Source organism: Xenia sp. Carnegie-2017, unplaced genomic scaffold (assembly GCF_021976095.1).
Source record: "Xenia sp. Carnegie-2017 unplaced genomic scaffold, XeniaSp_v1 HiC_scaffold_2, whole genome shotgun sequence".
NCBI lineage: Eukaryota > Metazoa > Cnidaria > Anthozoa > Malacalcyonacea > Xeniidae > Xenia > Xenia sp. Carnegie-2017.
The window spans coordinates 1075711-1092471 of record NW_025813482.1 but is presented as its reverse complement, the minus strand read 5'-3'; the positions used below and the strand labels follow the sequence as shown (position 1 = coordinate 1092471).

The window sequence follows — 16761 nt, the reverse complement described above, 5'->3', positions numbered from 1 at the left end:
ACAAATATTATTTTTGATGATAAATTGAAGCAACCAGTAGATAGTCTTGGCCAGCTGTCATTTGGCATTTCGAGTTCTGAGCCCTTAACGAGTAATGTTTGTGAAGATAAACGGAAACACCTGCAGATGGTCTAACTCAGCTGTCATTTGGCAGTCATCGGAACGCGAGTAAGGTACTCGCATTTGAGCAGTTTTGAAAAAGAAGTCAAGCAAAAAGAACTGTGCACAATTTCTATCAGTTAAAAAAGCTATAAATTGGACCCAAATAAAGAAGTAAAAAGATTTATTGTACTAGAAAGGTTTAAAGATGGTTTCCTAAAAATGCTTGCACCGAAGAGGTAATATTGCAAAAATAACAAGATAATTATGCAAATAGCCATTGCAAAAATGACAGCGTTTGATAGATCTTTTTATGGAAAAAAAACATATGAGTTATAAACCCAAGACCAACCAACAAAACACAACAACTAATCCTCTTCCTCTCTTAAGTAGATTTGAAAATCGCCTCGATAAATACCTCAAGGAAAATCACGTAGCTCCCACCGTTAGCAGACCGTCAATGAAAGTATGCCTCACTCAGTCAACTCAGTCCCAACTGAATGCTTACCGCTGTATATAGAAGGAAAGTTTTCAAAATTAAAAATTGGCAATTCTAATGAAGACAACGAGGTAATTAACAAAACAACACAATCTCGACTGAATGCCTATCGCAATAAGCAGAAGGAAAAATTCACCAAATCAAAAATTGACACTCCTGACGACCAAGATATAACTGACCAAAAAACCCATAATTATTAAGCTGCATCAACTGAATATATTGATATATTGATATGGAGACAAAATTTTCACATTTATGTAGGACAAGGTAAAATGAATTGCGTCCTAGTAGAATGGTGGGTTCTCAAAAGAATTACAACAACCTTAAAAGAACAGACGGAGTTTGTAGCCAATCTAAAGAACACCATTAACGAGCAAAACACTTGCATTGAAGTTCTTATGGACGCAATGAAAGAACGAAAAACTCAATCAAAAATTGACCAGCGTAAAGATGTCAAAACCAGAAAAGGGAAAGAAGACGAAACGTTATGTTTAGATAGAGGTTTTACCATAAATTTGGTGAATGGTTTTGATCACACAAGTTTAAATACAGTTGATGATGAGATGACTAATAGTTGCACGAGATCGTCATCCTCATTGCAGAATGTAAAACAGAAAGACATTTTACCGAGGTCCGACCTCACAAAATTACCTGAGAGAAGTGGAAAAACTAGTCAAAAGGCACGTTCAAAGAAACGCAATTCGAACTCAACAGATAACCGACATTTACCCGGCGATACTCGTATGGAAAAACAATCACAACTACAATTGGACGAAGTTTGCCCAATTTGGAACATGACTTTTGATAGGGAATTTGACATAAAAAAACGCAATGCTCACATCAACAGCCATTTTGAATGATACTTACTTCGTCAACTTTTTTAGTTATCGAAATGGCGATCGTGAAGTCTCATACCCTATTGACACCAGGTTCGTTTACGATAAACTGGAAAAGCGTTTTTCTCTTTATATTTGAACGATGCTTTGTTTGCTTATTGGAGTAAGGATAAAGATTAGAATTGCTCAAGAAAGCTCCTTTGCTTACGGGACGGCAGAAATAGACTTGTTTTATCATATGTAAAGTTCAGTAATACGTATAAAGACAATAGCCACGACATTTATATGGTGTTTGTCAAATTTTATATTTTTCATTCAAATGTTAATGTATACATAACAGGAGATTTATAAAATAGTCCTTTTGACCAAGCAAGTCGAGTAGTCGACTTTCTTTCGAATTGATTTTCTTAGGAGTGACCCAGTACTTCATACTTTCGATCATTTCTAAATGTACGTTTATAATTTTATAAATTTGATACAATTTTATCCGTAATTTTTTGTTATCTATGCTCAAGACTTATCCATGTACAACAGTTATCCCTTCATTTTGCAATGCAGTCTTCATATTGCCAAAGCCAAGCGGGCTTCCATAAGAAATGTAGTTCATTTGTGTATCTAGAATCCATAAAATCAAGACACGTGTAATTTATCAAGATACTAAAGCCAAAGTTTGCAGCATTCACTTTTTTTGATTGGTAAAAATGTAAACTGTGGATTTTTTATGTTGCATTTTTTAACTAAAAGTATGTTGTGAGATATAATAGTTTTTGAGAAATATCACTAATATACTGTGACTGACTGTTTACAGCTGTCTGACTTTAAAAATAATACAGCACAAGGGAAGTTAACGTTATCTGCAAAATAGTATGTTGGACGAGATTGTAGAAAATGTCACAAAACCAAGGAAGGTCACTCTCTTCTGCTGTAAACATAAACATCTTAATGACGTAAGAGTAGTTTAAAATAGGAACTATTTACGCACATACACTTGGCATAGAATTAAGTTAAAAACACTCAATTGCTGGGGAACACCGAAGGGTTACTGTCCAATAGTGGGTAAGAGGAAACTGTGTAACTCTATCTCATGGCATATTCTGCATACATACGTAGAGGCACAAACGTTGTTTCGATACGCATTCGACTTTCCCATTTCGCTTTGACCATTGTCGCATTTTAGTAGGTTACAGTTATAAGCCCTTAACAACAGACCGAGCGCGAGGTCTTTACCGAGAAATGTCGGAACAATTTTTCTTTTGATGAAATTGTATCCGTAATATTTTTGTTATCTATCAACAAGACTTATCCATGTATCACAGTTACCCTTCATTTTGCAATAATTTGTTCTTAAACAGTCCTAATATTGCCAAAGCCAAGCGTGCTTCCATAAGAAATGTAGTTCATTTAATGATAGTTTAACAGAAAGGAATTGTTCTACTGTGGTGAATTAAAGGAATTTAATTAGGTAAAAGCCAGCCATAAGTTACTGTTCTTGGCACAAATGGAAAATATGTTGAAATGCAAGCATACCTTCAAAACACGTTACTTATCCGGAAAGCAATTAAATATATTAGACAACATGGATGTTTTCAGGCAACTAGGGTAAATCAGGCACGTAGCCAGAACGATAATAAGAGGCGGGGGTGATGAGGCTGACTGACATAGGACCAGGTTTAATCTATGAGCTACACAATGAATAAAATGGGCAAAAGGATTCTCTTGTCGAACCAATGTTTGAACACCATTGATATGGCCAGACATAAAAGAAGCACCATCATATGTTTGCAAAACCAGTTTTTCTTTTATATCAGAATACTCACGAAGTTTATCTTTGACAACTTGTGATATTGCTGTGGCATTTCTGTTCATACTTATGCATCCACTAATCCTAATTGCCTCTCAATAATTTCACATGCTTTGTCAAACCAAGCAATAACACTTAGCTGCTCTTTGGTGGACACATCAGATGCTTCATCAACCTGAACACTCATAAATGTGCAATCATTTATTTCCTTTCTGATTTCATCTTCAATAATTGAATCAAGACAGCTGATAAGATCATTTTGAATTTTTTGGGAGACTTCAGTAAATCTTCAGTCACCAACTATATCAGATTCTGCTAGTCTAATGTGCAGTCGACCATCGGATAACTTTCCTAGCGAATGAATAGGAAATAGTAGAGTATAATAATGAATAGAGTATATTAAAACACTGAATAAAATTTTTTCATAGTTTACGAAGATACAGCTGTCGCGTTTTTTAATAAACAATGACGTCAGATCATTACTTTAGCAATGTATCAACACCACATGAACGAAATCATTCTTTTTGACACAAGGTTCTCGGAACATTGATAATTGGGAGGAAGGAGGGGTTATTCATATATGCATTTTTCACTTAATTAAATTCTATATGGATATCAATTGTGTTTACGGATTATAACATACGAATGTATAAATGCACCCCCCCCCCAATTATCATTCCGCTGCCCCTTTTATTACTGAACGGTGACTACAGTGTCAGTAAGCACCTGAGAACTGGATTTGTCGTTATGAACTATTTCGTAATAGTTTGAACAATTTCGCAATAATATAACGTAGAATTTAGACAGTGCTCTGGACATGAAATTCACAAACACTTCATGGTTCTCAGATAGTGGTTAGCTGGGTATGTGCATAGCTACCCACAAAAATGGACGTTTCTACCATTTGTTTTTTACTGTATAGAAACTGAGTCTAATGAAAATCCTACGTGGCACGAAGGAAAAGATAAAGTGAACGATGGAAACCAGTCTTTAGGCCTCGCTTTGGGCAACATTAATAATGATGCTTGAACCAAAGACTTAAGAGAAAATTAGGGCACTGCATGAGCGTTTTGTGTTTCAAACCTGATCTTTGTAGCTTTATTCCACACTAATGCCAATACGAGAAAGAAACAGAAGATAAGGTGAAATTATAAGAACAAGCAATTTATTTCAACTCAAGTAGAATCCAAGGAAGAGTGGCAAAACAAATCTGGCATCAGTATAGTAGCAGTAAAATAGTGCTTTCAACTTTTTATTGATCAGTAAGTCAATAAAATACTTCTAAGTTACACTTAAACAAAAAAAAGGAAGCCGTTACGTTCCAATCATCAACATCCATAAAATTCAGCACGAAGAGAAATCCAACCACTCCAAGACACCGGCTTAATTCTTATGAAACTGGCAACAATTGGAGGTGATATTTTATTGTGAACAACAGAATCACTGTCACTGTTAGCCTGAAACACCTGAAAAATAAAATGTATATAGTTGTGTTAAGTATCCGAATAATTTTCCACTTTTATTTTTGAATATTATCAGGGAACTAGTGATGAACGAGAGCTTTAGTATTTTACATATATTCCGAAACATGGAGGCAATCCAATGTTTGTCTTTACTGAAATTTACTTTCAGTTCCAGTTCACCTCGCACTATCTTTATGATAAGAAAATTATAAAGCTATTATTACCACTTTTAGCAGTGGAATTTTTTGAATTTTCGTTTTTTGAAGAAACGGAGAGCTTTTGAAAACACTTTTTGGAAGAGAAAGCTCCTTCGCAATTATTGATAACCAATAGACAGTTTGATTTGTAAAAAAATAAGTTACCTCATTTTTTAGTCTGATAATTGCCACATATTGAAATAGGCAAAGAAGAACTAAGAGCTTGGTTAGGTAATATAATGTGAGATTCGTGTTTTAACATTTTGCTCTTGTATTTTGTTATCTACCTGAGTGTTACCATTTACTGTGTATGGTGTAAATGTGGTTCCAAGGTCGCTGTAGGACAAGGAGAAAGATGTAACCCATTGACTAACTGCAGGTCTTCCTTGAGTACTGATACCGGTTATTTTTGTCGTTTTTAAGAAATTTACTTGAAGCCATTGATTGATATTGTTTGTTCGAGTAGACCAGGCTCCTGTATTTGGTGCATTCTTTGGGCGAAATAATCTGGCGTTTCCTGGACCATGATTGGAATCATACGAGGAAGAAGCAGTAATTTGAGAGTCTCCAATCAAACCATTTCTCAATCCTAGCTCCGTTTTACAACCTATCAAAAACATGTGAAATCTGAAGGGCAATTGCTAACTTTATAAAAGATGCCATGGTAACGGAATTTAGACGAAAACCGTTTAGTATATTAAGTATAATTGTGTTAATAACCGACGTCACAATATGATGTCATACTCGCGTGAGTGAGTGGTTAGTCGCAGACGCTGTTCAGCCAGGCTGGATGCCTTCAATTTCAGGTTTGAGTGCCTTGGAGCTCAGATCAAGCAATCAGAACTTACATTTCAGACCACCACACGTCTGCACCTGATCACACATATAGGCGCACGGAAGCTATCTCTATCACTATGAGTAAATATTTTCTCCAACTCACAATCAAGGTTCAGCCATATTTTTGCCCGACTAACCTTTAAAATTCACCCAACTTTTTAATCTTCAATCTTTCTTAGGACGCAGCTACCTCCCCCCCATTCTAGCATAAATATATGAGATTTTTGCTAAATTTATAGTCTACTAAACATTTAAAATTGGCTACTTAAAAATATACGTAAAATTACTTTATGTCCCCACATGTCGTAAGTATAGGAAATATGAAAATCTACCATCATTCAGCCTATTTTTTAGAGAAACACTGGGAGCCACCAATGGGTAATTGATGGATGGCCTTATTGGTTGCGTTACATTCCTGTTCACGTTCAACTCAAATTTCTATTGACCAAGCGGCTTACAAAGATTCCTTCTCGCATTTGGCAGTTAATGACATTATTTATATTGAAATTATTATTCCAAATATCATTTGCTTGTCCAAGTTGATCAAACTGTGGATAAAGTTTGACTGCGTCAAGAGAGTTTATAATTGTGGAAGTGAAATGAAATAAATCAACCAATTAAACCACAGCATAAGGAATATAAATAATACAGTAGGTAAACTTTGTGTGCAACAGGCTGCTGTATATTTAATTCGATTACTGGCTGCCGTCAGCAATTTCATCATTCCCATTAGTCAAAAAAAGTAATTGAATGGCTGGCAATATGATAATGACATGTGTAATAAGATGTGAGTGCACGAAAAAATTCAATAGTGTTGGCCCTACTATATATTCATTATACTCTGACCAAACGAAACGACATTGGGACTTTCTACGCAAGCCAGCTATTTCCTCTCTTAGCAACGCATGTTTATATCTTGAACGAAGTTACCGTTGCTGCAATCCAATATGAATATAGTTGAAGCCTCGCGTAGAGCAAAATTGCTGGCATAGAGTATAATCCATTGCTATTTATTATAAAACAAGATTTTAATTTTTCGAATTCTTTGGCAAACCTGATGATTGTCTTTTGTTTATGTACCTGCAGGACAGCGATAGGCAAAATAAATTACTTCAACTTATTGATTCGTTAGTTATTATTCGGAGAATATCACAACAAATTACTTTTATATATATGTATTTTAAATTTAAAATTAGTAATTATAATTTATTTTTCCTAACCCAGGATATGCTACAGTAAGACTTACCATCGCCATTATAGCAATGCCTTGCATCATTGATCTTTTTTTTCAACGACACTTTGACAGCATCCAGTTCTGTCTCAACATCACCCAAAAGACTTTGCAATTTACCATCGCAAACACTTAAAAATACAGGAATAAATTGGTCCAAAGGAATGAATTTTGAAGCATACGAAAACTAGAATGTTTGAAAGATTTTCTGATGATGGCAAATTTCAGTAGTCAGCAAATATTTTTTTATCGGTAATACTTGTTTCTGGTTTGTCTGTTTAGGCATTCAATTATATATGTCTGCTTGTCGTTAGTCGATAAAGCATAATCTAAGCAATACGCTCAAACCATTGGCAAATTTAAGACGATATTTATTGTCATACCTTCCTTGTGCAGGACAAGTGTTGACGATCAAAACCACCATACAAGTCAAGATGCAAACAAACCCCGTCATGATTTCTGAACAATTGCACAAAAACTGCGAAGTGCACAAAAAAACAAAAATATTTTTATTGAGTAAAAATCCAGTGACCGATCTAGGTACGTCAAAATAAATTGCTGCAGTACATTTTGGAATGTATTTACATTCCTAAGCCTTTTATAGTTTTATTAGAGAAGGTCCATAGGTAAAATTATATTCTATAGAAATTCAAAACCACTAGTGTTTTTCTGAACGTAATTCGAATTTAAAATTTAGCAGCTATTATTTCTTTTGAAGAACGTTGAGATCCGCTAGTAGAAAGATCTTTAACGAGAAAAACTTAATACATCAAAGTGAGCTGAATACTTACCTTGACCCTTCGGAATTACTTGCAAGCCGCGACCCAATATGAAAGCACTATAATACTAGCGTTCTTTTTTATAAGGTTTGTAAAGAGGCGGAGCTAAATTTATCAATTATTTTCAAGTGAAAGAAAAACACATTGCGCACGCACTTATCATTGTTATTTTCCTAAATGTGTTATTTCATGATAAGCTCATATAAATTAAGCTCGCAAGAGTTTTGGTGATGACAGACCTTTCCTTATAGTGACGTGAATGGAGTCAATTTATTATATAAAAACGCGTAAAACCTCTGCCATTTTTGGTTTACTTGTACATTTTTTATAAGAAAGCAGCTTATTGCTAGCAACCAAAACATTGTTAAATAAATATTATGTGCAATAGAACTTAACTCTACAACTTATTCTAATTTAAACTGTAGCAGAATTAAAAAATTAATTCATGTTTGTACCAGTCTAGAATTATGTTTATTATGCTTTCATAAAGCTGATAATTTTATTCTTCCTTAGATAAATTTTTACTAATACTGTTTTTATTAGAAGCTTTATACGTTAGTCTTCTTAAATTTAAACAAATCTGCAAACCAAGCAAAGTCACTCTCTTCTGCTGTAAACATAAACATCTTAATGACGTAAGAGTAGTTTAAAATAGGAGCTATTTACGCACATACACTTGGCATAAGATTAAATTGAAAGCACTCAATTGCTGGGGAACACCGAAGGGTAACTGTCCAATAGTGGGTAAGAGGAAACTATGTAACTCTATCTCATGGCATATTCTGCATACATACGTAGAGGCAGCAAACGTTGTTTTGATACGCATTTGATTTTCACATTTCGCTTTGAGTATTGTCGCATTTTAGTAGGTTACAGTATAAGCCCTTAAAGTAAATGGTTTGAGCCCGGGAGTATAGTTACATGCTTGTAAATGTAGATCGTCAAGGTTGGTATAGTCCTGAGAAGGGCTGTTTTTGTTGTTATTGACTGACGTTTCGACAACCTTAGCGGTAGTCATCTTCAGGGTGGGGCGACTCAGGCACGTAGCTGAATGATAATTGGGGGGGGGGTTGTCGTATTCATATATGCACGACATGTCGTATTGTCGTATTAGTTCCTTTAGAAAGTCATTGTTGTTTTACGGATTATAAAATGAGTATATGAAGATGCCCCCTCCCTCCAATTATCGTTCTGGCTACGTGCCTGGGGTAAACAAACGGTCGTCACCATGGCAAGTATGTCGAAAGTTGACAAATTGAAGGTCATCAAGAAAGTCATCTTCTTTTGACCGTTCAAGCTCACATGGAAAACTTTAATTTATACACACGAGAGCTCTGTACAACAAACTTCGCATTAGTGTACTACAAACGCATCTAGAATACATAAAATCAAGACACGTGTAATTTTATCAAGATACTAAAGCCAAAGTTTGCAGCATTCACTTTTTTTTATTGGTAAAAATGTAAACTGTGGATTTTTTATGTTGCATTTTTTAACTAAAAGTTTGTTGTGAAATATAATAGTTTTTGAGAAATATCACTAATATACTGTGACTTACTGTTTACAGCTGTCTGACGTTAAAAATAATACAGCATACAGCACAGGGGAAGTTAACGTTATCTGCAAAATAGTATGTTGGACGAGATTGTCACAAAACCAAGGAAGGTCACTCTCTTCTGCTGTAAACATAAACATCTTAATGACGTAAGAGTAGTTTAAAATTGGAACTATTTACGCACATACACTTGGAATAGAATTAAGTTAAAAACACTCAATTGCTGGGGAACGCCGAATGGTTACTGTCCAATAGTGGGTAAGAGGAAACTGTGTAACTCTATCTCATGGCATATTCTGCATACATACGTAGAGGCAACGAACGTTGTTTTGATACGCATTTGACTTTCGCATTTCGCTTTGAGCATTGTCGCATTTTAGTAGGTTACAGTTATAAGCCCTTAATAACAGACCGAGCGCGAGGTCTTTACGGAGAAATGTCGGAACAATTTTTCTTTTGATGGAATTATATCCGTAATATATTTGTTATCCATCAACAAGACTTATCCATGTATCACAGTTATCCCTTCATTTAGCAATAATTTGTTCCCAATAAGCAGTTTGCATAATGCCAAAGGCAAGCGTGCTCCTTTTTTTCGGGAAAAAAATAAACAAACGTTGGACTATATATAGAACAGTTGAAAAGGTTTTTGACGAATGTATCTTTTTATGAGCAGTCCAGTGTAGGCATACATCGCTTCTTTTTTAATGTTTTCTCTTGATGAGAAATAATTTATTGTTGATGTATATACACACAACCAGACGAAGGATGTGGTGTGACACAAATACATAAGAATGGCGATTTCGTTTTGCTGTATGATTTCATTTAATGATAGTTTGACAGAAGGGAATTGCTTTACTAATACTATGGTGAATTAAAGGAATTAAATTGGGAAAAAGCCTGCCTTTATTTACTGTTGTTCTTTTCGCAATGAGAAAATAGTTTGCCACACAAGTAAACCTTCAAAACTCATTATATATTCGGAAAGCAACTAAATATATTGGACAACATGGATGTTTTCAGGCAACTAGGGTAAATCAGGCACGTAGCCAGAAAGATAATTGGGGGTGCGGGTGTCATATTCATATATGCATAACATGCCGTATTTGTTGTATTAGCTCCTTTTTGAAATTCATTGTATTTTTTACGGATTATAAAATGAGTATATGAAGATGCCCCCCAAATTATCGTTCTGGCTACGTGCCTAGGGTAAACAAACGGTTCGTCACCATGGCAAGTATGTCGAAAGTTGACAAAATGAAGGTCATCGAGAAAGTCATTTTCTTTTGACCGTTCAAGCTCTTGTGGAAAACTTTAATTATACACACGAGAGCTCTGTACTAAAAACTTCGCATTACTATGCATAGAATATTTTTATGTCCGATTGTTTCATTCAAATGCATGGTGTGCTCCTTAACAAACGACATCCTGAACAAGTTTCTCCTCAAAGAAACTTAATTAGACCAAGCTAAAGCGCCATCTAGCCTATAGTTGGAAGGAGCGGCAACTTCTTTTCATTCACCGATTACCGCTTTGTTGTATAGTTTGCTTCCGCCATGTATTAAAAGCAGCTTTAGCTGTATGTTTTTAGTTGTTATACTATAATTGCATTAGTTCCCTTAGCTCACGCAGGGTATTTACAAACTTATGCACCTCATTTATATCCATTTTTCTATGATTTTCACGTCACGTTAGATTGGCTTATAATTTTGAGCTTACTTCATTTCACGGCAATGTAGTAGGTGGAAATAGAAAAAGTGCATGAACACTAATAAACGCATCTAGAATCCATAAAATCAAGACACGTGTAATTTTATCAAGATACTAAAGCCAAAGTTTGCAGCATTCACTTTTTTTTTGATTGGTAAGAATGTAAACTGTGGATTTTTTATGTTGCATTTTTTAACTAAAAGTTTGTTGTGAAATATAATAGTTTTTGAGAAATATCACTAATATACTGTGACTGACTGTTTACAGCTGTCTGACGTTAAAAATAATACAGCACAGGGGAAGTTAACGTTATCTGCAAAATAGTATGTTGGACGAGATTGTAGAAAATGTCAAAAAACCAAGGAAGGTCACTCTCTTCTGCTGTAAACATAAACATCTTAATGACGTAAGAGTAGTTTAAAATAGGAACTATTTACGCACATACACTTGGCATAGAATTAAGTTAAAAACACTCAATTGCTGGGGAACACCGAAGGGTTACTGTCCAATAGTGGGTAAGAGGAATTTATGTAACTCTATCTCATGGCATATTCTGCATACATACGTAGAGGCACAAACGTTGTTTCGATACGCATTCGACTTTCCCATTTCGCTTTGAGCATTGTCACATTTTAGTAGGTTACAGTTATGAGGTCTTTACGGAGAAATGTTGGAACAATTTTTCTTTTGATAAAATTGTATCCGTAATATTTTTGTTATCTATCAACAGGACATATCCATGTATCACAGTTACCCTTCATTTTGCAATAATTTGTTCTTAAACAGTCCTAATATTGCCAAAGCCAAGCGTGCTTCCATAAGAAATGTACTTTATTTAATGATAGTTTAACAGAAAGGAATTGTTCCACTGTGGTGAATTAAAGGAATTACATTAGGTAAAAGCCAGCCTTAAGTTACTGTTCTTGGCACAAATAGAAAATATGTTGAAATGTAACCATACCTTCAAAACTCATTACTTATTCGGAAAGCAATTAAGTATATTGGACAACATGGATGTTTTCAGGCAACTAGTGTAAATCAGGCACGTACCAGAACGATAGTAAGAGGCGGGGGTCATATTCATATATGCATGACATGCCGTATTTGTCGTATTAGTTTCTTCTAAAATCCATTGTTTTTTAAGTATTATAAAATGAGTATTTGAAAATGGGGTAAATGAGTATCACTCCAGTGATTAATTGGGATATTGTAATGAATATCACGCACCAACAAACGGTTCGTCCCCCTGACAAATATGTCGAAAGTTGACAAAATGAATCTGAAGTCTTTTATACATACACACGAGAGCTCTGTACTACAAACTTTGTATTGCTATCCATGGGATATTTTCATGTAAACTGTAAACCAACAAGAATTAATAAGATCTCAGCATTTTAGCGTTTCTAACTATTTAAAAGAACTGTAGGCAAAACTAAAAATAGAACGGTTGAATTGACGAAAAAACGGTTGTTTGGATTAGTCAAAGTAGCTGTTTGTAAATTTGTATAATTGTGGTTTAATAAGAATATAAATGAAATTCATTCATGGCAATTAACAATGTCTTGAAGCCGTAGTGCATGAACTCTGTTGCATAAGACTTGTGTTTATGATTAGTAAACCGAGTAGTAAACACTGTAGTTTTAATTTACGACCATCGGATAACTTTCCTAGCAAATGAATAGGAAATAATAAAGTATAATAATGAATAGAGTATATTAAAACACCGAATAAAATTCTTTCATAGTTTACGAAGATGTAGCTGTCGCGTTTTTTTATAAACAATGACGTCAGAGCATTACTTTAGCAATGATGCTTGAACCAAAGACTTGAGGGAAAATTCGGGCACTGCATGAGCGTTTTGTGTTTCAAACCTGATCTTTGTACCTTTATTCGACACTAACGCCAATACGAGAAAGAAACAGAAGATAAGGTGAAATTATAAGAACAAGCAATTTATTTCAACTCAAGTAGAATCCAAGGAAGAGTGGCAAAACAAATCTGGCATCAGCATAGTAGCAGTAAAATAATGCTTTCAACTTTTTTTTGATCAGTAAGTCAATAAAATACTTCTAAGTTACACTTAAACAAAGGAAGCCGTTACGTTCCAATCATCAACATCCATAAAATTCAGCACGAAGAGAAATCCAACCACTCCAAGACACCGGCTTAATTCGTATGAAACTGGCAACAATTGGAGGTGATATTTTATTGTGGACAACAGAATCGCTGTTAGTGTTAGCCTGAAACACCTGAAAAATAAAATGTATATAGTTGTGTAAAGTATCCGAATAATTTTCCACTTTTATTTTTGAATATTATCAGGGAACTAGTGATGAACGAGAGCTTTAGTATTTTACATATATTCCGAAACATGGAGGCAATCCAATGTTTGTCTTTACTGAAATTTACTTTCAGTTCCAGTTCACCTCGCACTATCTTTATGATAAGAAAATTATAAAGCTATTATTACCACTTTTAGCAGTGGAATTTTTTGAATTTTCGTTTTTTGAAGAAACGGAGAGCTTTTGAAAAGACTTTTTGGAAGAGAAAGCTCCTTCGCAATTATTGATAACCAATAGACGAGTTTGATTTGTAAAAAAATAAGTTACCTCATTTTTTAGTCTGATAATTGCCACATATTGAAATAGGCAAAGAAGAACTAAGAGCTTGGTTAGGTAATATAATGTGAGATTCGTGTTTTAACATTTTGCTCTTGTATTTTGTTATCTACCTGAGTGTTACCATTTACTGTGTATGGTGTAAATGTGGTTCCAAGGTCGCTGTAGGACAAGGAGAAAGATGTAACCCATTGACTAACTGCAGGTCTTCCTTGAGTACTGATACCGGTTATTTTGTCGTTTTAAGAAATTTACTTGAAGCCATTGATTGATATTGTTTGTTCGAGTAGACCAGGCTCCTGTATTTGGTGCATTCTTTGGGCGAAATAATCTGGCGTTTCCTGGACCATGATTGGAATCATACGAGGAAGAAGCAGTAATTTGAGAGTCTCCAATCAAACCATTTCTCAATCCTAGCTCCGTTTTACAACCTATCAAAAACATGTGAAATCTGAAGGGCAATTGCTAACTTTATAAAAGATGCCATGGTAACGGAATTTAGACGAAAACCGTTTAGTATATTAAGTATAATTGTGTTAATAACCGACGTCACAATATGATGTCATACTCGCGTGAGTGAGTGGTTAGTCGCAGACGCTGTTCAGCCAGGCTGGATGCCTTCAATTTCAGGTTTGAGTGCCTTGGAGCTCAGATCAAGCAATCAGAACTTACATTTCAGACCACCACACGTCTGCACCTGATCACACATATAGGCGCACGGGAGCTCTCTATCATTATGAGTAAATATTTTCTCCAACTCACAATCAAGGTTCAGCCATATTTTTGCCCGACTAACCTTTAAAATTCACCCAACTTTTTAATCTTCAATCTTTCTTAGGGCGCAGCTACCTCCCCCCCATTCTAGCATAAATATATGAGATTTTTGCTGAATTTATAGTCTACTAAACATTTAAAATTGGCTACTTAAAAATATACGTAAAATTACTTTATGTCCCCACATGTCGTAAGTATAGGAAATATGAAAATCTACCATCATTCAGCCTATTTTTTAGAGAAACACTGGGAGCCACCAATGGGTAATTGATGGATGGCCTTATTGGTTGCGTTACATTCCTGTTCACGTTCAACTCAAATTTCTATTGACCAAGCGGCTTACAAAGATTCCTTCTCGCATTTGGCAGTTAATGACATTATTTATATTGAAATTATTATTCCAAATATCATTTGCTTGTCCAAGTTGATCAAACTGTGGATAAAGTTTGACTGCGTCAAGAGAGTTTATAATTGTGGAAGTGAAATGAAATAAATCAACCAATTAAACCACAGCATAAGGAATATAAATAATACAGTAGGTAAACTTTGTGTGCAACAGGCTGCTGTATATTTAATTCGATTACTGGCTGCCGTCAGCAATTTCATCATTCCCATTAGTCAAAAAAAGTAATTGAATGGCTGGCAATATGATAATGACATGTGTAATAAGATGTGAGTGCACGAAAAAATTCAATAGTGTTGGCCCTACTATATATTCATTATACTCTGACCAAACGAAACGACATTGGGACTTTCTACGCAAGCCAGCTATTTCCTCTCTTAGCAACGCATGTTTATATCTTGAACGAAGTTACCGTTGCTGCAATCCAATATGAATATAGTTGAAGCCTCGCGTAGAGCAAAATTGCTGGCATAGAGTATAATCCATTGCTATTTATTATAAAACAAGATTTTAATTTTTCGAATTCTTTGGCAAACCTGATGATTGTCTTTTTGTTTATGTACCTGCAGGACAGCGATAGGCAAAATAAATTACTTCAACTTATTGATTCGTTAGTTATTATTCGGAGAATATCACAACAAATTACTTTTATATATATGTATTTTAAATTTAAAATTAGTAATTATAATTTATTTTTCCTAACCCAGGATATGCTACAGTAAGACTTACCATCGCCATTATAGCAATGCCTTGCATCATTGATTTTTTTTTTCAACGACACTTTGACAGCATCCAGTTCTGTCTCAACATCACCCAAAAGACTTTGCAATTTACCATCACAAACACTGAAAAATACAGGAATAAATTGGTCCAAAGGAATGAATTTTGAAGCATACGAAAACTAGAATGTTTGAAAGATTTTCTGATAATGGCAAATTTCAGTAGTCAGCAAATATTTTTTTATCGGTAATACTTGTTTCTGGTTTGTCTGTTTAGGCATTCAATTATATATGTCTGCTTGTCGTTAGTCGATAAAGCATAATCTCAGCAATACGCTCAAACCATTGGCAAATTTAAGACGATTTTGTTGTCATACCTTCCTTGTGCAGGACAAGTGTTGACGATCAAAACCACCATACAAGTCAAGATACAAACAAACCCCGTCATGATTTCTGAACAATCGCACAATAACTGCGAAGTGCACAAAAAACAAAATATTTTTATTGAGTAAAAATCCAGTGGCGGATCTAGGGTACGTCAAAATAAATTGCTGCAGCACATTTTGGGAAGTATTTACATTCCTAAACCTTTTATAATTTTATTAGAGACAGTCCATTAGTAAAAATATATTCTGTAGAAATTCAAAACCAACAGTGTTTTTCTGAAACTAATTCGAATTTAAAATTTAGCAGCTTTTATTTCTTTTGAAGAACGCTGAGATCCGCTAGTAGAAAGATTTTTAACGAGAAAAACTTAAAACATCAAAGTGAGCTGATTACTTACCTTGATCCTTCGGAATTACTTGCAAACATTGGAAACACTATAGAGTGTGCATGGGAAACACGATTTTCAGGAACGTCATTCATTTACTGCAAGATTGGGCGACACGAGAATTACAATGAACACAGTAAGTTCTGGAAGACAATACTTTGGTTGTATGAGAGCGGTAAAAATAAAGTTTATTGTGTTTTTAAAAACGAATATGCGATTGAATGTGTGATACTACACAGGCTTACCATATTTAACAAGTGTCATAATGTTTAAAGCCTAAAATTTAATTCATACTATAAGTAAATATCGTATTCTTTTATTGTTTTTATAAATAAATGTTGAAAGATTAATGATTAGTTCACAATTTTAATAAACCTCGATAAACGATAAGTAAATACTTGTAAAATATGTAGTTGAATGGTAAATATAAACAAACATGAACATGAAATTCAATTAAGTTGGATAAAA

At 34.6% G+C, this 16761-nt stretch overlaps 1 protein-coding gene across 1 annotated transcript; it reads right to left on the bottom strand.

Moving 5' to 3' along the window:
- Window positions 1-4471: 4471 nt before the first annotated feature.
- Window positions 4472-16423, bottom strand: LOC124440680 (lactadherin-like). The gene is given in 8 exon segments (XM_046991094.1): window positions 4472-4701; window positions 5183-5505; window positions 13121-13256; window positions 13739-13859; window positions 13861-14056; window positions 15532-15647; window positions 15899-15993; window positions 16306-16423. Coding segments are annotated over 7 exon segments (1101 nt in total). The 5' UTR covers window positions 15970-15993; window positions 16306-16423; the 3' UTR covers window positions 4472-4563.
- Window positions 16424-16761: the final 338 nt, after the last annotated feature.